The sequence below is a fragment of the Mycteria americana genome, chromosome Z (assembly GCF_035582795.1).
Source record: "Mycteria americana isolate JAX WOST 10 ecotype Jacksonville Zoo and Gardens chromosome Z, USCA_MyAme_1.0, whole genome shotgun sequence".
Classification (NCBI taxonomy): domain Eukaryota; kingdom Metazoa; phylum Chordata; class Aves; order Ciconiiformes; family Ciconiidae; genus Mycteria; species Mycteria americana.
The window spans coordinates 7,689,406-7,714,588 of NC_134396.1; the positions used below are offsets into that span (position 1 = coordinate 7,689,406).

The following is a 25,183-nucleotide window of genomic DNA, read 5'->3' on the forward strand; positions in this document are numbered from 1 at the left end:
CTCAAAAAGGAGGAAATGAAGACATACAGACATCATGAACAGCACCTGACCATCAGCAGTTGGCACCCTCGTATCTCTCCAAAGCTTCAGTAAGCGAACAAGCTCTGAAAAGTTCCTAATAGCCATTGCAGGCTCAGAGCTACAGGAATCCAAGAAACCAGGGATCCCTTGAAGGAAGGACATTTAAAGGAGCCCGACTACAGACAAGGTACTGTGAGACACGGCTATCAACTACACAAGTTCTAAACTACTTAGGCCTTCACAACCCATAGGCAACAGCTGAAACTCCAACAAAGGAAGAGGTGTTGGTCACCCAACAGGATAAGGCAATTCAGTTACAGTGGAGAGCAAAGAATTTAGCAGCAAACAAAGCGTGGATTACACAAGCCTTTTACAGTGCCCAGAGCTTTAGGAGGTATATAAGCCTCTGTAATTCAGCTTAGAATACCTGTAAGACAGTCAGAAACAAAGATGAATTATGCCAAAACCATATAATGCTTGTACTGAGGTTACATACACAATCATGACCAAACTCAATGCAAGAATTCCTACCAAATGCACCAACCTGGTTGATAACTCCAGTTGTCCTTTCCGGCCTGAAGAAGTTATGAGCTTGATTTCAGTAGTCTAATTAAACCAATCTGTCTCATCCCATTGCTAATTCCTTCCAGATGACTGCAATGGCAGTAGCACTGGTGGCAAGTCTGTCCTCCTTTTTCTTTTCTGTTCTATTCTGAGCAGGTAATTTAACACAAGGCCAAAACCTGAGTACTCTGAATCCCAATTATTAATTGCTATTTTGTAGTCAACAGAAGACATGACATAGGACCTTAAGTAGGAAAAAGCAATAAGTCTAACCTGTATCCGCATAGTTTTTTCTTACTATACCAACATTATGCCCAACAATATTTGTGCTGGGGACAATTTTTCCAGAGTTGATCATCCTTTCAGCAAACTGATTTTCTTAAGAAAATTATTGTCCCAAAAGAATATTTATCAGAATCCTCTTAAAAGATGGGGTACGGCCAGGGCTGAGTGGCCCAGAAGTTTAAAAAAAAGACACCCCCCCCCCCCCCCAAAAAAAAAACCCCAGAAACAGCAAACCAGAGACTTTACATTCTCATTTTTACCAGGCTAGTCTTGTACATAGAGAGTTGACACACACACAACACTCCATCATATAAAATGCCTTTCATAAACATTATTATATATCATTTTTAAAAAGGCAGAGCACCAAGAAGCTACAAAGAGTAAAACCCTACTATACCAGCCATGGTAAAAATATGCAAGAGAATAGCATGGTGTTTTCCAGGAAAACATAGGCAACCCTCAAACTATAGCAAAGCACTCCCTGAGCCATACTGCACAAAAAGCCAGGAAGAAGTAGGACTCAAAGCAGCACAAACAAGGCTAGCACCCTCTTAGTTCTGAAATACTTAATAACAGGACTGGCCTCTTGCATGGAAAGAGCGCAGTTAGTATACAGTCCACAGGCATGGACTAGCGAAGGTCTGACTTTTATGCTAAGTCATGTTTGTCAAGCCATCACTAATAGGAACCTATTTAAAACAAGGCAATACCAATATAATTTCACATGTTTGTAATAAAGAGGCCACTGTAACTAGAAGCATATGGCTGAGGCACTGTTCATGGTGATTCCGTACTTTACTCAAATCAGATATTTCACATTAATCAACTCAAAGTTCAGTTGTCTAGGGAAACAAAAAACATTAGAATATTCTTTTAAGTTACTGAAAACGTGAGCCCTGTGAAAACTATGTGATCCACTCAACACAGTGAATCAAAACAGTGTATTACTAGTACAGAATTAGGGTAACAATTTAAAATATTTAAACTAATTGCTTATATCACTATTGTAACAGCTGGAAAAACAAACATTCATTGTGTTCAGTGTGGAAATCAAGTTGTCATCTAGCTTAGTTAATGTCTTGCTGAGCCTTTTTAACTTTTTACTTTTGTTTTCTCTTTAAAATGAAGTTAATACCTACCATAACTATACAATTACTGATGAGTCAGCTGTAGTTTCTCTGACAAAAAACCAACCCCCCTACTTTTTCAATAAGGGGTTCACAACTAAATTTAAAGCAGCTTCTTACTCAACCGCAACCACCATACCAATGATTTTTATTTTTTTTCTAAACAGGGGCCATACACAGTCACAGTGCAAAACATCTTTTCTTCATTGTATTAAAAATGTATTTTGCATCTTACCAGAGAGCCTCTTCTACAACACGATACATGTTAAGTAGTTATACTGGTACTACTACAGGTCTCACAGAATCAGTAGGTGGCTGAAAATACCTCATGGCAAAAATCAGTATCATAATGATAGTCGCCTATCAGATTCTGAGCAATAGATTTCAAACAGACCACATCTAAAAATTACCACTCCAGCATTTAAATTTTGTGTATTGTTCTTTCACAGCAAAACATGTCAGTATGCTACACAACATAAAAAAGTCACTAAACCCATTCATTAAAATCCTGATTCTGTAAATTTCATAAACAGATAACACTGCTTGCAGTAATAATTGTGTTGTGTTTGAACTGTTAAGGCCTTTGTCCCACACTTTGTTGACAAAAGTTTCACTTGTTTTAGTTTTAAAGACAGTGTCTCCCTAAAGCAATCACAACCATTTGGAGATAGGGTGGGAGGAGACATAAGAGCCCACTTCTTTAAACTGAAAAAAACTCAGTGCTTTTCCCAGGAACTAAAATACACTTGTGAATATGATATGTACACACAGAGATAACTTTCAGCCCATGGTACAACTGCTTAATGAAAAAAATTCTAAACACAGATCACACTGCGGGGAAGAAGAATTAAAGGTGGAATTGTTGATACAGCCTCTTACTAAACTGAAAACTTTATTGATGCTGCTAATATTTGTACTTCCTTTACATTTCACAGTCCACTTTTACCTCATTGATTCTGTCATTTCCCTGCCTACTTCCTCATAAAATGGATCTATTCAGGACAGCAGCAGTCCTGGATCTGCTGAAGGAGAACAGTTATACTACAAGCACCAACTTTATTCCCTCCCCCAGACTAAGATCTTCTGCTTCAGGGAAGATCATTGCTTTTAGTGGGCCAGTTTGTTTTCTGCATTTTATTTGGCTCTTTGGGAGCATCTAACCCTTACCTTAGCCCTCAGCAAAGCAAGATGAACTACACATTTCGGCAGGCAATGAGTTCCTATTTGTCCTAGACAAAATTAGTTAGCATGTACCAGATGTTGTTGTTGCTTCCTTCCTCTCATTCCCCCACTATACATCTGAGAGCAGTGGAGAATGCTTGGAGCAATTTAACAAGTAAATGGGAGATGAGTGCCTTCTGGTCTTACAGCATAAGGCTCACAGCAAGCACCGTGGCCAGACTGCCTAGGACAGACAAGGATATACGACAAGGGATGGAGGCAGGACCAGCCGCCACTGCCGAGGTGCTCCCCAGAGGCGCACGGCCCGACCCGCCGAGTGGAGCGACGGCCGGAGGGAGCCCCGGCGGCGAGCCTGACGCTGTAAACAGCCCCGTCTACAAGCAGCGACCTCCTCCGAAAACAACCCCAGAACCGGCCGAGGAGCCTCTGCCCACACGCAGGGGCTCCCCTCGCCTATGGCCAGGGGAGGCCAGCCCTGTGGCCCCAGCACGTTCCCGCGTGCCCGTGCTGCCCCGCGGTCGGTGGGGGCTAAGGAGAGGCTTCCACCTACGGGCAGCTCCGCTCACTACAGGACGCCGGGCAGCCCACCGGCGGCGGGCACTGGCACCTCGCTCCTTCTTCGCCTCCTCCCCACCGCCCACCGAGCCTCCGCGGCCGCCCCAGAACACCAGGCCGCTCGCCACCGGCGGCTCCCCGCCCCCCCCGCCGCGGGCGCGCAGCGAGGGACAGGCGGCGACCCCCGCGCCGCCGGCCCCCGGCCCGTACCTCGGCTGAGATCGAGGGGGACGTTCTCCTCGCCGCTGTCGTTCCGACCTGCGGGGACGGGGGAAGAGAAACGCGTTAGCCTGGCGGGGAGGAAGGAGCCGGAGCAGGAGAAAGGGAGGAAGGGAACGGAGGGGGCGGCTGGGCACCGGCGTGGAGCGAGAGCCAGCGGGGTACAGCTGGCGCCACGGCCTGCCTGGGGCCCCTTACCTCGGATGCGGAGGTGCCTCAACGAGCGGGCGCGGAGACTCACCGCCATCTTTACGGCCCCGCAGTCACAACACCGGAAACCTCGCCCGCTCTCGCGAGGAGAAGCCCGCGGAGCCGCCGCCGCGGCCGGCACCCCCTCCCTTCCCCTCCCTCCGCCCCGTCGCCGCGCCGCTGGCAGGAGGAGGGCGGCGGCGGCTGAGGCGAGGCGATGCGAGGCGAGGCGAGGCGGGAGCAGACCGAGCGGCCGTTGCTTGGCCGCGGTCTCTCTCCCGTGTCGGAGCGATGCCCGGTGGCTGCGAGGCGGGGGTTCAAGTACTAGAGGGTGGCTGAGGGCTGCCGCTCTTCAGCCTCTCCGGGGCGATGGCGGAGGGCTCCGCCTGCCTGGGCGCACGCCTGGTGCTGGGGGCGGCGGGGCGGGCGCCCAGGTGTCTTTGACGGGACGGACGCCCACCGCCTTTGGCACCCGGGTCCTTCCCCGCCGCCGCGAGCCGCCGGAAGCGTGCCTGAGGGAGAAGCACCGGTCTCCTCAGAGCCACGCCGTCCCACGGGCCGCGTCCGCCGCCGGGGCTGGCTGCGGGGCTTCTCGGGCAGCACAGCCCCGAAAGGCCAAAGCTGAGGGGAAAGGAGGGTGGCGGGAACGAACGGGCATCTGAGGGGGCTTCCCCACTGCGCCAGAAAACGTGACGAAATGCCTCCTTTTCCTGAAGAGCTTGCCCTGCTGGGAACTGGCTTCCTACATAACCGCTCTGTCACCACATCTGAAGGTTTTGGTCTGTCAAGTGAAATTACTTTTTTCTTTTGGTTTTGTTTTTATGAGGTTTTCCCGGTTAGTTTTCCTTTTTTAAGCTGCAGTTGCCTTGTGATGAGATGGCAATTCACGTGGATACGGCATGACCATTGGCTTTGTACACCGGATGTTTTCTGCACTCTGCTTTTTACTGTGTGAAGTAATTAAAAACAGGAAAAAATATTTTTTCATTGCTTTCTCGATTTACTCACAGTGGGTCTCTCTGCACTCTCAAGTGTTTATCTATTTCTTACCTTAATATTTGTTAAACCTACCTCATAAAATAAGTGTGTGTATGTATATGTGTGTGTGTATATATATATATATATATATGCATAAAAACCTTGAAAAGGAGTCCTGCTACAGGAAACAGTGTACTTGTATACACTTGCTCTTGTCCTTTTTAGGCAAAAGTTTAAATAAGTAGATAACACCTTACATTCTGTCTTGACGCTTCAGACAGCCATAGCCAAGGCAAGTTCTTGCACCCAGACTTCCCAAATTCTCAGGGACAAAACCAGCCAATAATAATCGAAGTGTAGAAGTAGCCAGCTGTGTAAAAATAGCTTCACAAGCTCAGGTAATTGTTTTCCTGTTTCGTAGTAAATAATTTTCCACCCTGAGTTTTCCCTCCTCTCTCTTGAGGTCTTTCAATTCAGATCCTGCATTACTCATAAAAATTTGGTTTTCTTAAGTATTCATGAACATTAAGTTTCATGTCCAAAATTGTAAATTAGTTTTTACACTGATTGGTGCCCTTCTAAAATATTAATATTGATTTAGGAGATAAAAATAATTATTTGTAAAGCCAGAGTAGAAAAACTTTCTGGCATATCAGTTCATGACACACATATAAGAATCTTGTTTTAATAAGATTATGTCAAGTATATTTAATTTAAAATACCGTTTTCAACAACTTTCCTATTTTGGTTTTTGCTTATTAAATATGAAGCTAATGTTCTTGAAGAACCCCAGGTTCTCAAAATGAAAAGTTGTAAACAATAAAATCTCATCCATCCATAACACAGGACCAAAGTGTATCAAACTTCCTTAAATAGTTTCATCAATATGCCTCAGGACTGCCCTTTAAAATTTCATGTCCAAGGAACCCTTGACTTCCTGAAAATGCCAAATTAACTGCTGCTTGTGGTAGTAATGTTGTATCCTGTTTACTACAAATTCTGCTGGGACTAATTAATTTCACATAAGCTTTGAAGCCCCACTAAGTGTTGGCCCGCTATTAAACTTCTGGATTGGATTTGAACTTGTAATCTGCATGTAAAATGCTTTAGACCCTCATGCTAAATGCTAGTGCTGTACAGCACTTATTTCTTCCCTTATAGATACAAAGTCAGAGAGACACGATATATTTTAAAAGAACCAGAACATCTTCTTCCAACAAGGGAGAACAAGAAAGGAGTATGTTTAAACTCCAGAGTACTCTTTTGCAGCTTTGTTCCTGTGGACACACTTTAATAATCAAAATATTTCACTTAACTCACTGGGCTCCAGTTTTCTCTTTCTTTTTTTTTTTCCCTAGTTATATTTGAATTACGCAGACAAAATTGAGGTTGTCTCTGATAATGACACGAAAAATAATGCCATAATGTCAGTTATAAGTGGTAACCTACAAGGCTATGTTGAAGGTAGTTTGAGGTATAAATACTATTTGTCACAACTGGGGAAAAAAAAAAAAGAACATTAGATTTTTAAGTTTTTGTTATGGTGAAATGGAAAATAGCAAGTATGCATTAGCCTTAATTACTACTTAGATACATGGGAGGTCGCCACAAAAAAAAAAAAAAAAGGCATGCTGCAAAGTGAGTATGGCCCTTAAAATGTCATGTTCATCTCTGGTCACCGTGTGAGAGTAGAGGACATTTTGGGATTTATTTTTGGAGCTTTTCCCATGATACGTTCTCCCATTAATGTAGGGAAAGAGTCCCAAAAGTCTAATTAAAAAATAATTGATAAGTTCCTTACCTATCAATTTTTCTACACATTTTCATCAGCCACTATTGCTCCTGAGTATGCAGGAGGGAAGAAACATGGGGGGGGGGGGGGGGGGGGGGAGCTATTTTGTCCATTTGGAGGGGGGAGATTAATACCAAAGAGAAAATGAACTTCTTCACTGGTCTGGTGGCTTGTCTGTGTCACAAATTACAGGTGATCCAGCATAAGGCAGCCTCTTTGATTTATTATTTTTGTCTTTCAATGTCTAAATCACTATAAATGAAATCACTATAAATCAAATTAAAGAAAATATGTTTTAATGGCCACATGAGGAATTAGACAAGTTCAATTTTACTTCTTAGTTTATAATTTTATGTGACTATAGCTTCTCTATGTAGATAAGTAAATCTCCTAAAGCTGGGGACACAGTGTAAAAGCAGTTTCCTGTGAGCTGCTTGCATACTTCCTTTCCCACCTGCAAACCACAACATACGAGAACATAACAACAAACCTCCAGTGTCATCTGGGGGTTTGCAGAGGCAGGTTAATCTTGAAACTGTGTTAAAATGTTTCTTTGTGTTCAGTGGTGGTACGGGCTGCTAAAGCTAGAGCTACATTTTTCTGTGTACGTGCAAAGGACGTACTGAAGAACCTGCTTTGTTCCATCCTTTTCCAATCAGAAGATTGTCCCTTTTGCCCCCTCACGTGGGATTTTGCCAGTGACAGCCTTTTCATATGCTGAGTAGGGGTTTGCAATATGCTGTAGAGGATACTACTACGTGAATTATAAACCTTCAAGATTTAAAATCTAGTATGAAGATCAAAGGGAAAAGCTTTCCACTTGTTTAGGGTCAAATGAAGAAATATGGGTATGAGGGACAAGCTAGGGGCAGAGCCTTAACTGGCTTAAATTGTTTAAACTCCATGGAAATGAATGAGGATGTGCAATTTACACCAGCTGCAGCCTGCCCTTTATATACACGTAGAAGGAGGAAAAACATAAACTTGAATCAAGCTATGCAGGTAAGAAGCCAACTTATTGAATTCAACTGAGCTACAGTGATTTGTAGTTGTTAAGCATTTTATCTTATTCAAATGTATTTATAACACTCTCCCTTAATTTGTGATATCATAAAATTGGCTTTAAATAGATGATAAATCCTGAATGACCGTGGGACAAACAGGAAGAAAATCTAGTGAATGCGATCAAAAGGTTAAAAAAAATCATTGCTTCTTTTGCTGTGTCTATATTGTTAGCAAGAATTTGTGTAATCACTCTATCTGTTTAATCTTTTTCTTCACATGAAGGCCATCAAACTGCTTAGAAAAGGATAAAACATGAGATCTATTTTCTGCAGCCAAGAAATATTGGCAATGGAAGTATAAAAAAGGAAGGTATAAAGAAACCATCACTGATTGAATGAAGTATCTCAGAAGTTGATCAGTGGCCAAATACGATAGAAGAACAGGTCTGCACCAAAGATAACCAGATACTGGTTTGTCCATTTGATGTTGCAAGAATCACTTGACCTAGTTTTTCTTAGGTAAAAAAATCTCAGACTGTAAAAATGTCTGGCTCAACAGCGGCTCAGGTCGAGAACAGGTGCTGGTGAGCGTTTGGTTTAGAAGTTCTACAGTTTGAGACAATCAAATCCAGCTCATCAGCACATTTTTAGCAGCTGGACAAATGCATAATATCAAATTAAGTTATTGGCAGCTCTGTATGACCTGTCACTCTGTCACTCTGAAGTGGTACTCAGTTTCTGTCACTGAAGTAACATACAGGTACTAGAGCAGACCTGCACAATGCCGGACCCCTGGCAGCCACGCACGGATATGCTCAGACCTCCGAGTGCTACACAGAGGGTGTAAAGCGGTAAGAGCCTGCACTCCTCATTTCCATCCAGTGATACAGAGCAATCTGTGGGAGGATGCAGCTGCAGCTCAGGGCTTGTGTGCCTGTTGTGCAGTGGAAGGCGCTAGGATCTGCTAGGGAGAGGGTTGTGCTGCAACATTAAAAAGGCTGAGTCTTCAGAGGATGCGGGAAAGGAAATGAGGGGAAAAAGGTGACCCTACTAGCTGCAGCTTAATCTACATAAATCAAAGTCCTTTAATGAGCCATTCTTGAGATTTGTATTCCGTGTCTCAATAATACAGCAACGAGCAGAAATAGGAAAGGTCTCTCTTCCTGCGTATAAAATCAGCTGCCTCCTGGGAACAGTGTCTCTTTGCCCTGGACCCTGCCAGAGGATCTGAGGAAATGTGAATGTGGCCAGAGCTTGGTTAAAAACCTAGCAGAATTTGGGATATTGGGAAGGGCAGAGGTCTTGAAACACAAATGCAATGTGAAAGCATGGATATTGCATTTTATGCACATCATCTCCCTTGGGAATCCAGCTGGCTCCTGGTGTCGCTTGGGGAAGGCATTGGTGAGATGGAGATCCTGTAAATACGTGCTGGGCCATCTTGGACAGCCTTGCACTGGTCCTGAGCCAAAACTGTCCGGTTCAGCCAATGTGACAGCAAAGACCATCAAGGTCCGGTGCCCAGGGATGTTAATTCCCTGGCACTATTTTAAGTGACTAGTATGGATGCAGCTATAGTGCCTAGGCTGCATTTGGTTATGGGCAAGGGGTGGGTTGCCACACTGCTCAGACTGGGACAGTGCAGAGAATAAGTCAAGCAAAGAGGACCCTAGTGTGTAACCACTAGGTTTAGGTAGATGCTGAATATTTTTTGCTGAACTTTTGAGCCATGTATTAGTTTTTTGATTCGTCTCCTTTGGTCTCATGTTCACCAAGCAGCTTGGAGAAAAAGCAAGGGGCAATTTGCAGATTGCTGCCCAGGGAGGCTGTTTCCACTGGTTTGCTTTTTGAGGTGTGATTGCTCTCCTGGCTGATGTGGTATATTCCTGATACTTTCCTATGCTGGCCTTTTCAAATACAATCCAATAGGTGTATTTCTACATATATTGTTATGGAAAAGGAGTTCTATAGATAGTATTTGAAGTATCAGTAATACGGTTTGCAAAAGCAACATGATTTGGTTAAAGAAAAAACAATTCCTAACAAAATTTTCAGGTCAGTAAATATTTTTTTCTGGAATTGCTCTGATTTTGGAGAACAGCATAATTAAGTTAATTCATGAATATAGTAGCCTTAAATCCAGCTGGAAGTAAAAACTATTAATAAAAATCTGAATTTATTGTAACTGGGTAAAATGTTAGTATTTCTTCAGTATTCAGTAATGAAAGAAATTAAAAAATGAACATACAGCACATAGCACAAAATTATGCAAGAGTAGCAATTAGTAGCATACTAAAGCAACAACAGCCAGCTGCAAAATAGCAGAATGTCAAGTGATGCAACAAGTCTGCCTGATGCACTGGGCAGGTTGCTAACTAGATTGTTAATTAGTGCCACCTCACATTTAGGCACCCATTCATGTAAGATTTTTCACAGCATTCTGCACTGCATAATCCTGTTGAAGCTGTGAAAAGCAACAGGTGTTGAGTTTGGGTATGGTTGGCATATTAATTAGACCTGAGGAAAAAACCTTTAAAAACCCACAACTGTTAAGTGTTTCAGTCCAAATAAACTCCAGTAGTAGGGCTGAAGCTGTGCATAAGGGTAATTTATCATCATCTGATTAAAAATCTGTATGGCAGCAGAAACTATTTTTTGTAAGTCTTCATGGTCTTTTTTTAAAAACTGAAGAAGCCTATTAACATTTTCTTTGGGCACTGGCTGACAAAGGCTGGATAACATTTTTGTAGCAATGCTGTTATGCATCATGGTACCCACGCTGAAATATTTGGATATCTGAGATAGTCAGCAGTCAGTGGATATCATTAGAACAGGCTTCAGTCTCATACATGGCCAGTAGCAAGTAGCTTGCTATGAATATTCCTGGCAGTATGGAAAGGAGCAGAAAAAGGGATGGGATAGAAAAGATTTTTTTTTTTTTTTTAATTTAAGGTGGCAGTAGTAAGATTTGCTTATATATAGCATCCCAACTTACGTACTGAAAAAACTCCCCCAAATACTGAGGGCAGGGGAAGGTATGTTTGGCCTGATTTTAAATGCTATGGGATAAACAGCGTAGAACGCAAAGTACAAGAATTGTAAGTCCTCTCAGTGGTTGGTGAGTCATGAAACCTCTGCTGGTGTCACCCACAGAGTTAGGAATCTTGCACAAAAAATGAGCATTTAAACAGAGCAGCTTTTAAAAATGGGATAAAAATGAAAGTGCCAGGGGCAGGAATGCAGAAGTAGGGGAACAGTTTAAAAGGATGAAAAGAGAAAGGAACAAGGAAGCAGAAATCAAAGGACAGAACACCATGGTCAGAGGATCAAGGAAAAGAGGAATAATTATAGGGAACAGGAAGTAATGAGAAAGCAAGTAGAAGAGTACAGAGAATGTCTCAGGCGGTGAAAAGAGGCAATGACAACAAAAAAATAAGGATGTCTTTGGATCAATACAGAAGAAGAAACTGAGCTTACCTGTGTGAGCTGTAGTGTGTGTGACGGCATCATCCAGGGCAGGAGAACAGGAAAGCAGCTGAGATGCAGGAGAAGGGATGGGAGCTTGGCAGAATGTCCCTTCTGCCAGCAAGAAAAGGGGATGAGAGCCCTGGATTCTGTGTCTGTGTTTTGTGTACATTTTCCACCTGAAGTGCACCCACACGCAAATGAAGGAGCAGGCAGCTTTTCCTGCTAAGAACTTGAAAATCAGGAATCAGGCCAGAAAAAGAATTAAAAGGCAGGAAAAAAAGCCAGTGCTGATTTTTCTTTGTCTGTCTCATGATGCTTGAGCTGTAGGATTTGGCGATATTACTGAAGTAATACGAATCGTATAATGTTTCTTAAAACCCTTTGTATCTAACTCACATTTTATTCATGTTTGTGTTGACATTTTGCATACTTCCTTTCTGCCTAACAGCGAACATTTTAAGTTTAAGCAGTATTTATGTGTCTCTGTGTTAAGAAAGGAAATAAACATACAGTTTCCCATATTCTTTTCAACAAGGCCCACAATATAAAAAGCTTCGAGCGAGAAACTCTATACATTTAATAACAGCTTAATGCTCTCTCTCAAAGTGCTTTAGAAGGAGGCAAATAAAGATAATTTAACAAATTCTACGTATGTTCAGGAGCCAGCTGGCTAGAATGAAACGCAGAGAAGAAAGGCTTTGTGAGAGTGTTGTCACTTTGCTCCACCCAGGCAAAGAAGGGGACCCCGGGGTGCCACACTGCTGCTCTGCACAAGGCTAGGACCTGTGGCAGTGGCATTCTGCAGTGCCGTGGCTAACCTGAGTGGCACAGAGATATCTCCCAGCTGTCTAGGATGCTGGAAACTGCTTAGGATGACCCTTCAGCTGCTCTACTACCTTGTTTCTTAGCCGGGCTAAGTAGTCGAGGCAGAGGGCTTGGAGGGCTATGCGGCTATCCTGGGTGAATGGCTTCTGATAAGCAAGTTAATTCTTTCAGAACTGTTTTGGATGTCTCAGCCTTGCATATCCCCAGACCATATACACATAAGGGTTTAATTCTGGCAAAAGCCATAGACCTGACTGAAAACCATGCCAACAAACTTGCTGTCGACAGGGGAGTTGGGAGACAGCAAATGATGTAAGTGGAGATAATAATGTAGACCATTCAATTCTAGAGTTTGTCCCCAATTTTCTTTAAGTTTCAGAATATAATCTAAACTATTATTTAAATTAAATTTTAATTAGTATCCCCTATCTGCCCCCTTTTTATTACTATAAACATGGTGTATTTAAAATATACATTTTGGATGCTAATACTTTTTAAACAGAAGCTATTTTCTCTCTTCTCTTTGTGTTTAACCACAAGCAGAGGCAAAGAAGAGGAAGAGAAAATCAAGAGAGTCCTAATCTAGGAAAGTACTAAAAACATTATTACTTTAGCTTTAGCAGTTTGGTTTTATATCCAGGATTGATGGATATGTGCCACAAATTGTCCTCTGTTCATGCCTTCCTTTCATACATTAAAAATGGGGATAAAATGTTTCCTGTCTCACAAGACAAATCCATTACTATTCATGGGAATCTGAGATATCATTGTGATGAATTCCATGAGAAACTAATAATTCTGGGTGCAGCACAGGCTTGAGAAGATTTGCACTAAATAAAGGAGTGGCCAGAAACGGAATGAGCAGGGCTGAACAGCTGCCTTTTCTGTAAACTCTCATCCATCCCATGCACTAAATGAGGCGGGGATCCTGTGGAAAAAAATACTGAGCCATCATGTAATTATAGACTGCGCACACAGTTAAAGACGCATCCACACAAGGAGGCAGAACTGAGGCTGTGCAAAGACAAACTCCTTTCTTGCACCTCCTAGCATTTGAGTGCTTCACTCTGTAGTAAAGCTACATGCAAAAGCCTTTCCGGGTAGGACGGTCTGGGGCTGCTATGCAGAAGTCATAAGGGTATCCTTTTACGGGTCCATTACTTTCCTCAGAAGCTGTCTTATTTGACATAAAATATACATACATACACAGACGCACACATGCATACATGACATGCTTACGCCTGTATCTGTCATGAAATAATGTAATGGTAAGGGGTAATCTAATTCACACAGTGAATCTAGGTTCCTCCATTGACTTTCCTTCCCCTTTCTAAAGCACTGATCTTCACAGTTGAGGTGGATTATGCAACAAGATTGCACATAGAGGAGGGTTTTGTTACCACCGTGGGAGGAGTAGCCAAGGGATCTGCAATTATGTGGATTGAGAATATAAACCTCTTACACAGGAATGCACAGGAGATCAGCTGCATTCCTGCAGTCTGGAGCCTGTGGTAATGGCAGAGAAATGCTCTAAAGCTCCTCAATTAGAGAAGTCTTTTTTGCCCCCCCAGTTTTTGTTTTGCTTAGCCTGTTTACGGGGACAGTGTAGAGGTACAACACAGATGGAAACCAGCTCTATTTACCTTAACTGGGGTGTTCATGCTGAACTCTAATTTTTATGTCAATATTTTGATGTTTTCACTGCTGAATGTTTTAGCAGGCACAGCCAAATACTCCAGGATTATTTGGAGAGGGAAACTCCAGGAGTTTGGAGAGGGAAAAATATCAAGAGAGAGAACAGCTTTCCTCTTCTTTCTCTATGATTTTTAAAAGATAATAGAATAAATTACAGGTGAGAAACCCTTAAAATACAGTCTTTGTTAAACTGCCTAAGTATAGATTTTCCTCTCTAGAAGATTTTCTGCTTACATTTCACTTTCTGGATAGTAATTACTGACAAACAAATGCCACATTGTAGTTGTGCTGCCTTTGCAGCAATAATAAAGTTGATTTTCACTCTGTCAGCTGCTCAGTGATGGTGTACCCACATTTCTTGACAGAAAGCACGCTTTTATTCAGAAGAAAGAAAGAAAATGCATCCAGTGAACAACATTGGTAAAATAATGAAAAGAGAAGATATACAATACCAGTAAGTTTTCAGGTGTAGTACCTTATAAATACATTTCAACACCCTGTAACAATCACATTATATTTGATCTGTGCAAACAATGCACAGATTTTTAGCTTAAGGTATCATATGATTATTTCTTTTGAAATGTGATTATTTCTTTTGAATTTCCTTAATGTATCATAAGACCGATTCAGTCAGTATAATCAGTAAGGAAACAGTACCTACAACACATCAAGGCTAAGAACATGGAAAAGCTATTCAAAATACATGACTGAAAAATCTCACAAAGAATAAAATTCACTACTTTTTCAGGGGGACAAAAGAGGTTTGTATTTTACTGAAATCCTTTAATACAAGATAAACTATATTCAAAAGGAAAGTTCCTTTGTTGGTCTTACTGCAACGCATGAAGTTTTACTATCAGTTAAAACTAAAACCAGATTGGGCACGTATGTTAGAATTTAACACGAACTCTTTTTGAGATAATTAAATGTATAAAGCATGAAACTATTTATCCTATTGTTAACTGACAAGTGGTTGTGTATTTCTAAATGTCTGTGTTCCCTCTCAGTTCTCTGGCATGTCACTAATTTGATGCAAATAGCCCCTTGAATGCCCCTGAAAAATAAATAAAATACCAGCAGTGACATAGCCAAATAGCCAGATGCATTCATTGTACTTAATATACAAGGTCATGTTTTAAATTTGGGTGCTGGTGCTGATGTTTACACATAAAACTGGTATTTGTATGCCTGGATGCTGGTTGAATAGCAAATACAGAACAAGAAACTCAAGTTTGCATATAGCTTTTCAGTGTATTATCAGTGATTTTAAATACAGTATAAAATAGCTTATAGGCTATTATCTCTACAGTTAATTTTATGTTTGATATCCCCATTATACCTCCTTAGAGATTTACTGTATTTTGAACTATCAATAAAAGGCACTTGTGTAAGATGAAATCTCAGCTCCACTGAAGGTAAGACCAAAACTCACTAACTTCAACAGAGCCAAAATTTTATGTTTATAAGATAAACTTGCTAGCTTGCTACATTGCACTGGTTTGTACCATGTACCTTACTTCCCTTGAGGATTATAGGAGACTTGATTATCAAGAGGAGTTGCTTGCACTGATCCAGCCACATTGGTTGTTACAGGTTTTTGATTATCTTGCACTACAGCAAAAGCATCACACATTACAAATACATGTTCCATTTTCTGCACATGCTTACCCTCTTTATTGGGAGTTCACTGTAAATGTCACTATAAAACTCCAGTGAGTTCTAATATATAAGTGCAAAGTGGTATTTATTATTATGATCCATCCATTCATTTTACTTTGATTTGCTACTTGCTCATTCAGATAACAGCATCGCCAATGATCTTTAGGAATAAATGTGGTTTCTACAATGGATAAGCATGGAAATGTTTAATTTCTATACTCTCATTTAGCCAAGTCTAGTGTAAAATAAAGTACTTAGAAGAAAAAGATGTTATCAAAATGGTGTGATAAATATACATCTATATTTAATCTAGAAGTTATTTCCAACCAGTTTATCGTAAGTTTATAGGTCTATTTTAATGCCTAAATTACTATAGTGACAACAACAACCTATCTTCAAACTAGACAGAAATTAAATCTTAACCTAAATGTTCTGAGTACATTTTGAGCAACACTATACTATAAAGTAGACTCTTCTATGGTTTATATCTCAGAGTGCTGTATGTAAAACATATAGTTACTACTTTACTATTAGTCAAGAAGTACTTACAAAATGGTCAAATCAATTTTAGAAAACGGTATTTTGTCATTAGTACAATGTAGAAAAAGAAACTTCAGCAATAATGGTACCCTGGCTGTACATGTCAGTGTAGCTAACGCTATTGGCAGGTCAGCAATGTATTGTGTTCTCTGATGCCCACTTTTGATTTCCTGTTTTCACAACAGGATGTTATCCCCAAAGGAAGCATTTCTTTTCAGGATACTGTCCTCCCCAGAGTGGCAGTCTCTGGAGTTTAATAGACCAGAGTCAGAGTAAACCTGTTCCCAGGGTTTGTTGTCCTCTGTATCCTTCATAGACCTGAACTGGCCTCTTTGGGTACAGCTAATTGAAGAACAGTTTTTACATGGACTGTCACAGATGTGGAAAGGAAGTGGAAAATTATAACCTTAACTTTAGCTCATATTCCCTGAATTTTAATCGCTTAGATAAATGGCAATATGAATGTCATACAAAGCAAGGGATGACAAAATCCTGAAATCCTAAAAAAGGTTAGTTGTATATTTAGAAGAGTTTAACCAATTAACTTGTAATCAGCTTTAGTGACTTTTCTTGCTTTCACAATTAGGAAATCTGAAATAGATTTTGATCTTCAATGAAGCTCTTACTTGCATAGAATTCTGCATCAGTCATTATCATAGATGCAATCTGAAATGGAAATAAAATGCAAAAATATTAGTATTGTGTAGTACTTTGACTCAGGGGTAAAGTTATTTGGTGTAATTGAATATAGTTATTGTATTGTTTGAAATGTTCAACATACCATCACCAATATCATCGTAAATCTCTCCATCGCTGTAAGTTAAAAAAAGAAAAATAATGCATTAAAAATTGAGACATCAGATATGTATTACTACTTGCATGCAGATACAAAATAGTATAGCAGTATGCTGCAGACATGCTATCAAGTAATTAATTTGCTAATTAGGAAAGTGCAGCCTTTGTGGTAACAGAACAGTGTTGAGCAAGATGGTCAGGTCAAAGGATTTTCAGTGAAGGGTAGAGCTGGATAAATTTCTTTCTAACATGAAAGGCTTGCTTTATTAAAAGGCTGGGTTTTTAATTAAGTTTTTAAGTAGCTATTCTAACAAACTCACAGAGCTATTTCCATAAAAAATGAAATACTTACTGAATTTTTTAAATGACAACCAGAAAAGATGAATAAAAAAAATCAGTATGCCCTTGAAATTCTTATTTATTTCTGTACTTGGCAATGCCATAATAGTTTTGGAGGAGCAGCTTTTTAGATAATGAATTTAGGTAATGTCTATATATGATGCATGCTCCATGAATAGGAATTTTCAAAATATGTCACTTAGATACATGAACAGGCCCATGGAAGCCAATAAGGCTATTTATGTATATAAGTTAAATATGTGTGTAAGTGTTTGCAGGCCTCAATTCTAAAAGTGACATCTGATTTTATATTTAAGGGTCTAACATAAAGCCCGTTGAAGGAAATGGAAAGGCTTTGTCTGATGAGAGTTTTGGATTAGAACCTAAATGCTGAACTCCACGCAATTATTCGGAGCAACACTGAGCCAAATCTGCTCAATCCCAATAAGACTGAAATAAAAATAAACCTAAAGAAAAATTGGCCCATTTTAGTTAAACATTTGAAAATGACATCAAGAGACTTAATCCCATTAATGTGCAGTTCACCAAAGATGCTAATACCAATAATGCTTGATCTATGTAATTTTTCATGGTTTAAAACAGAGTTTATGGTTAAGCAATGAGGAATGGGGCTCTGGAAAATTTCCAGCATGGATGTATGTGACTAATTCTTGAGAAATCTAAACTCCATAAAAGTAACTCAATTTGCAGGATTAGAATGACATACTAAAATAATTACATTTCACTTTTATTTAACAAACAGTTTAGAACAAAATTAAGTGTTATAACAAATTTTTCAAAAAGATCACTTGGTACTTACTTCTCAACCAAATTGCTTCTCAGAACATAGCCATCTGTAAAATTGAAATATATATGTATTTAAGTTAAATTTAAATATTCATGTTATTTCTTCTGTTGATAGCACTAGCGAAATGCAGTTTTTCTCTTTTAGATATTTCAGGTGGAAAGACATAATAGATGGATAACAATGTGCAATGGATATGTACTTGAGCAAAATTTTGCTATGTCCAATTTTAGTTTTTATTATTCTTGTCTGCTTGTTTAGTATAATGTGATGCCTTAGATAGGGAATCAGAATATTACAGTAGCCCCAAGACCAGTTAGATGTCTACTGTGCCAGGTACTTCACATATTCATAAAATGTCATTTCTCTTGTTTTGTTGCAATAGTTTCCATTGTGTACAAAACTAGTGCTGAAAGGAGAAAATAGTAATACATGTTATGCAAGATTAGGTTTTCATCTTATATTTTAGTTTCCTGATTGCATGAGAGGGGTGTGTGAAACAAGGGGTATTAACACAAAATATAGTACAGTTCACAAACTGCAGCACAAAAATGTGGTATAATAATCACATATTAATATTTTTAATAATAAATAACAGAAATATATATAGTTTCCTACAGGGACAAAAATGTCTTTCAAGATGTATACACTGATTAATTATCATTAACTGTAATTGTTTAAAAATTTTTAACTGTATCCTATTGATAAGAACTGTTTATATAGATAATAGAAATACCTTAGAAAAGCTACTCACTAGTGAATTACTCTATTACTCTGTGGCATTACCAATTAAATCAGATAAAACTACACATATTCTTCTTCAATATAGTTAATCTCTTGAAAAATTTGCTTGCTGTCTTTGGTAAAAGATACCTACTGAAATACTTGTCATAGCATATACTATTATATAGCATATACATAGCTATTGTTATAGCATATACAAGCAAAGAGAAAGCCATAACAATAATTCCATATTTGTAGGTAAACATTAGTATGTTGTACAAAATTAGGACAGTCCTAAAGGAGAAATGTGATCTTGTGTTATATTTGAAATTACTATATAAGTTTCCTTCTTTTATTCGTTAGGAGGCTTAAATGGTCATACTAAAATGACAGGGTTTTATTAATTCATACACAATTCATAGGTTTTAGAATAAATTTATTAGCTTGACTTGTAAAGTTCCTTGAATTCTTGGAGCTACTACTGCTCCATGTACTTAGAGGAACCATTACATAGTACAGAAAGTATCAGTTTTCTGCTAGTATTTCTGGTGACGATCCTTCAGGTCAGTCTAGCTGAATCCCCAGATCTCACTGTTTTACCTTAAGGAATTATTTCCTCCTTTACTTGAATTTTTCCTTTCTGATACGTGAGACATGAAAATATCTTTTCTTTTTTAAAATAATGTCCAGCTAAAGAATCTTATATTTTCTGTTAAACCTTTTTTACATCCAAGCCCTAGTTTTATTCTAACTGAAATTGCCCTTTTCAAGATCTGTAACTTTACTAGTAGGGGAAACCTTCCCTTGTAAATTGGCATCAGGCACAATGAGCTAGTCTGTTCCCAAAAGCTGCTGAATTATCACAGTCTTCAACTGGCCAATGTTTTAATATATAAAAATGTCCTATGATTCCTATATGGAATATTGGAAAAGTTATCTCACAAGACTGATATGCCAAATAGTCCTGCAAATAGTAATAAGTAACTAATTCTTATATACAGCTTTTCTTCATAAAGAAAGATTTGCATAATTCATTTTAACTTGGTGTATTTCCGTCTTAAAATAGGTAGATACCAGATATTGCTACAAACCTCAAATGTAAACAAGTTTTTTCCAGAATATGCTGTATTAATTGCTATATATAAAGTAGATTAGTGATTTGCTTTGTGAAGGCCATAATACATGAAAAACACTGCATTTTTAAGGAAAACTTCTGTCTTGTGCTAGAGCTGAAGGTTCCCTAAAAAGGCATTAATTTCATGTGATATTATTTGACACTAATCTGCTGCAGCCTCTGTTTAAGACTTAACAGTTACATGAATGAAAAAATAGTTCTATGTATTTAATATTTGATTGCAGCTATATAAGATAAAATTTGCTTAATTTGCCTATATTTATATCTTCAGGGTCATGAAGATTTGATACTTACATAAATGCTATTATAACTTTTGCCTACTAAAAATGTTAAACTGCAGGTAATCTTCAGTAGTCAAAGAACCCAGTGCTGCAGATTTTCAGTCACTGGTGTATTCTCTCAGGCTGATTGCAAGTCAGTACACATAGAGAAAGCTCTGTCTATTAAGGATGTACTTAGCCTGATTGTCTTTCCTCAGATTTTATTATCTGGGATAAAGGCATGGAAATTGTTTTTTTTTTTTAAAGATGTCATCTTTTTAAAATTCTCTTTAAGCAGAGTCCAGTCATTTTCAGGACTCCTGAAGTCTGACTGGGATCATTTAAAATCATTTGGCTAATCTAATCTTCTCTGTTTCTTCTTCTAACTTTCTCACGTGAAATACATGAAAGCAAAATTTCTTTGCTTACAGTCATGGTGTACAAACACAGTGTGCTTGCAAGCCAGACGTGCATGTGCCAGTCCTTCTACCACTGCAAAGCATAAACTAGGTTCTTCTGATGGTCCCTAGCCCCTAAATATGTGGGAGATACAGCCCCCGCTGATGTCACAGTCTTTCAAATTTACTAATCCAAAATTACACGTCCAAAGTTTCAGCTTCTAACTAATTTATTCGTATGTATGTGGCTTCCATAATAGGAAACAAGGCAGCAGGTCAGCACTCTCCATCTTGACTACTTTGCACCACTGAAAGCTATGACACGTCAGGCCAGCTGCTCTCTGACTGTGTAAAGGAAGCTTGGAGAGCTTACATAAAAACTTACATTTTCAGGCACTGAAGTCCATTTATATCCTAATGTTTAAGCAAAATGTATGAAAGTGAATTGAAGGTTTTTGTGTCTTTCAAAAGATATGTGGGTCAGACCAAGGCAACAGTAAGAAGGAATTTGAGAAGGTAAGTGAGACTCAGTTCCTTGTTTCACTTTTGAAATTTCAAATCATTTCATAACAATTGAGATAAGTGGTAGCAGAATAGGTTCCTAAGATCATCAGCCCTTGCTTAAAAAGGTGGGAAGACATTATAATATAATTTGAAATTTTGTTTTACTGCTGGTAGAGGCATGAAGCTATGGAAGTGCTTCATAAGTTAACGATCAAATGGAAGAATTCACGTGCAAGAAAGTAACAAAAACATCTTTAATTGTTGATTTTTAGTCTATCTGGCCTTCAGAAGGTAAAATCATAGCTTCAATATATGAGGAACTAAAGCAACTAGAGCAAATAACCAAAACTGTCATGCACTTAACTGAAGTAGGATTCAAACTTCACTAATTAATGTGAAAATTGAGAGAGCTCTATTCAGAGGTTTTCAGGGAGGATATTTTTATTTGTTTTGCTCTTTTATGCATAGCAAAGCAGTAGCTCCTGTCACTATTTGAAAGGCTTTGAAGACTATGTAAGGAAAACAGCCAACATGAACTACTTTCTACTTTGTTATTAGCTTGATTCAAAAAAATGCAGCATTGAAAGCTGCTCTTTGGGAAGTGGCTACACTAGTGCAATCTGTATTTTGAAAAACATATGTGTTGTTATGCAAGAAATTCTTCCTCACCCTGCAGGCCTGCCAGGAAGAAGGCTATGCTGCAGACTGTAACAGCTGAGTACAGAGGGGAAAAAAATAGAAGCGCCTGAATCACCTTCAGAGGTTTATGGCATGGGACTGTCTTCTACATAGGTCAGAGGTAAAAAGTAAAGGTGAGTGGAAGGATGCTGCTACTTTGAACGTAGTCTGTTCCTACACAAAGTGAATTTTAATTAGCAGATTTGAAAAGTATTGTAACAGAAGCACATTAAGAAATCGAAGCCCATAGTAGAAGGTCCAGGCTTCTCCAAAAATGCATAAACTTCTGCCAATGCACACTCTGGCCAAGGGTTTCAAAGAAACACTGAAAGGCCTCGCGCAGTTCCCGAAACAAGCAGGCATGCCAATGAGGTTATATGCCCTGCATCAGCTGGGGGCTAGGGGGAATAATCCTAAACAGTTTCTCCCCCAGCCTGTTGAAAAGATTAAACTCTATCTCTGCCAATCCAAAGTAAGAATATTGTTCTTGATTTTCCCTTGCCGCAATCAATGGGCAAGTGCTTCCCAGAGGTGCAGCAAGGATTTTACTTTTACTAGATTCTGTGGGTTATCATAGCTATACTCTTTTCTGCAAATAGAGGGAGACAGAAGCAACAAAAACATCTGCTAATCTTAGTTGATGAAAACCAAGATATATATAACTAAGCTGTCCTTTTCCTCACATTTGGTATCTCTTGTCTATTGGAGTTTTAATTTTTTTAAGGCAAGCAGCTCTTAAAACACAATAATAAAATAACATCAATATACTTCTTGTCAACCATCAGGCAAGAAAAAAGACAAGTATTACGCTCTACTTTAATGTGACAGGGAAGAGGGTTTTTTATACGTCGTGACTCAATCATTCTCTGCCAATTTGATTTATACTTCAGCTTTTTTATAAAACTTACATTTTCCTTCTTCATTCCTGCATAGGACCTTGGTATCATCTGTACTTTCTATAATTTCAAGAGACTCTCCTGGTTTGACTTGTAGTTCTTTAGGTCCCCATCTTCTCTGGGGCAAATCCTGGACTGTGGTGGTAGAGTAAAGAACTTTAATTTCACCTTCAAACTGCAAAAATAAAATAAAGAGATGCTAGTTAAAAACCATCAACGTAAAGCTTATGATCATGCATTTTTTAGACCAATATATTCCCATTTGTTACTACATTTTTGAAAATTAGGCAAATAATTGTTTATGCTGTGTAGCATGTGTCCATGCTTGCCATTTGGACTTAAAATGCTCAGATCACTATTTTTACAAGTAGTAATACTTTACCTTTCAAAGGCGAAATCATGGATTATGTACAAATTAGAGGATACCATACAGATATTTTAATCTTTATATTTTATGTGAACAAAACTTACTTTGAACAAAACTTACTTTGAACTTTTTTCTGAACTCTTTCTCTTCTCTTTCAATCTTTTTAAGCTTTTGTGCATCTTTTTCATCTGATTTACGTTTTCCAAGGCTTCCTGATTTTGATGAACTAAACCAAAATTACAGATAAAAACAAAATTAGCAACACATCTGAGGTATTGACAACCTTTCTGATAATTTTAGTGAAAATACACTTGCCTTCATGTGTCTTTAGTATGCTTTTGTTGCTCTACAAAACTAATATGGATAATACAATACAGATTGGATTTCAAAAGAAATAAAAAGCTGAGGTTGTCTTTTCTACTTTTCTCTTTCAATGAGTTCTGATGTTAATATATCTATCAAATAAGTGAATATGGAAAACTATTCGAAGTATCTAGCTGCTACAGCAATGAGACCTTTACATCTACCAAAAATAGTTTAGGTAAATGATACCCATCACTTTAAAATCTCTAGGCAAGGAGCTATTTTTGTGAAGCCTATGTATCTTTGAGCAATAGGCTGAATAACACATGTCCCACTGTGGAGGCAGCTGGAATGTCTTAGCCTTTTGTACAGCAGCTGTGTTAGTCCTATGCTCCCATAGAAGACCTGGCTACACCTGGGAATCTGCATTACATGGCCCATTTCAAGTTCTGTTGTTTTTTCCACGTCCTTGATACTGTTCACTTGTGCCAATGATCAGGGAAGGGTTTCATGCCTTAACTGCCCTTCCTGATGCTGTACCTGGGAATTTAAAGTCTGACTCTACTTTTTGATCCTTCCTGATCTCTGTAGGAGTTGTGGATGACATATTCACTGATGATGAATGTATGTGTGTGTGTGAACTAACCTAGATTTGGTTAGGAGGGCCACATCTTTTCATTTGGATACACAGTCCAAAGAGCTCACTCTGTTTTAATATCTCCAGACTGGATTATTGCAGTGGACTCTGTAGCTCCACCTGAGTGGGGTTAGTGACAACAGAACATGGTCCTGGTCCAGGGATAAAAGTTTTCCAAGTTGAACTTTACACCTCCAGATGTTTCATCCTCATAACACAGGGCACTATCTCCTTTTCTCTTAAAATACTACAGCATCTGGGATCAAGTACTTATCCTAACAGTCCCAAATTTTGATAGGAAGAGGACTGCATGCAGAGAATCTACAGTGAAGTACCTTTAGGCCATGTGTTCATTTCTACCTCTTGTCCATCAGGGACTGAATTTGTTGAAATTCAAAGCATACTTATTTATTCTATAGTCTAATTATTGTTTCAGTCTGAAATGGAGGCAGGAAGCATTCAACTGCCATGGTCAACAGTAGGGTTAGGAGAACTACAAAACCTGGCAACACCAAATAAAGTGTATATTAGTGTATATTAAAGCATATATCTGCCTCTAGTAAATACTTTGAAAATGTTTCACAGTATATTACAGATTTCTAATCAGGGGAGCAATTCCCATTTTCACTTGCTTGAGGTCAGGCGGTGGAGGAGGGAAGTCTGAAGAATCTACATCATCGTAAACATCATTGTCTCCACAATCTGAAACAATAGTGTTTAAAAGAATGGAAAATTATTATGCGATCCTTGAGTAGTGAATACATTGTGTTACAATCTATGGTAGTGTAGCTAAGTTGACAAGAAATTGCTGCTAGTACTGTAGCCATTTATTGTCTGTAGTAACTGTGAGTTCACTGTTTTGCAAAATGTACTGTGCAAAACAAATACCAGCCAACCTTTTCAGAATAAGACTCTTTATTAATAATAATAGGTATTCACTGATATTTTAATCTTCTTAAGCTGAAGCAAGTTTTAGCACATGTTGGCTAATGCAATAGTCTTTAATCTTAATTTTAATTAGTCCATTTCCCACTGTGTTGCATCAAAATGTATTTTTGGGGTTTGATGTTACTGTACACTCAGGCACTTCTATAGCACTCTGGTCAATGCAACATTGCTTAGAAGTTGATATGAATCACATGTATGTTAGTTTTTAGGCCATCTTGCAATGCCAAAGCAGTGAAAAGAATTCTTACCCCAAGAATATACTTTGAATCACATTCAGCATATTTGTAGAGAG

The 25,183-nt window shown here is 39.0% G+C and overlaps 2 protein-coding genes across 5 annotated transcripts in view; both read right to left on the reverse strand.

Annotated features, from left to right (window-relative positions):
• RICTOR (RPTOR independent companion of MTOR complex 2) overlaps positions 1-4,286 on the reverse strand; it is an 86,348-nt gene extending 82,062 nt beyond the window's left edge. For 3 of the 4 annotated variants that reach the window (XM_075488755.1, XM_075488754.1, XM_075488753.1), the window contains exons 1-2: positions 4,152-4,286; positions 3,945-3,992 (exon numbers count right to left, since the gene is read on the reverse strand). In XM_075488755.1, coding sequence (XP_075344870.1) covers positions 3,945-3,992; positions 4,152-4,200 — 97 coding nt within the window. In that variant the 5' untranslated portion in view covers positions 4,201-4,286. Of the gene's footprint in view, positions 1-2,232; positions 2,313-3,944; positions 3,993-4,151 lie in introns of all 4 variants that reach the window. The other variant, XM_075488756.1, reaches the window with a different exon arrangement.
• A 173-nt stretch (positions 4,287-4,459) lies between these two features.
• FYB1 (FYN binding protein 1) overlaps positions 4,460-25,183 on the reverse strand; it is a 53,862-nt gene continuing 33,138 nt past the window's right edge. Inside the window, exons 13-19 of the mRNA XM_075488610.1 lie at positions 24,537-24,645; positions 23,124-23,229; positions 22,649-22,811; positions 18,058-18,091; positions 16,885-16,916; positions 15,422-15,515; positions 4,460-4,763 (exon numbers count right to left, since the gene is read on the reverse strand). Coding sequence (XP_075344725.1) covers positions 4,460-4,763; positions 15,422-15,515; positions 16,885-16,916; positions 18,058-18,091; positions 22,649-22,811; positions 23,124-23,229; positions 24,537-24,645 — 842 coding nt within the window. The remainder of the gene's footprint in view (positions 4,764-15,421; positions 15,516-16,884; positions 16,917-18,057; positions 18,092-22,648; positions 22,812-23,123; positions 23,230-24,536; positions 24,646-25,183) is intronic.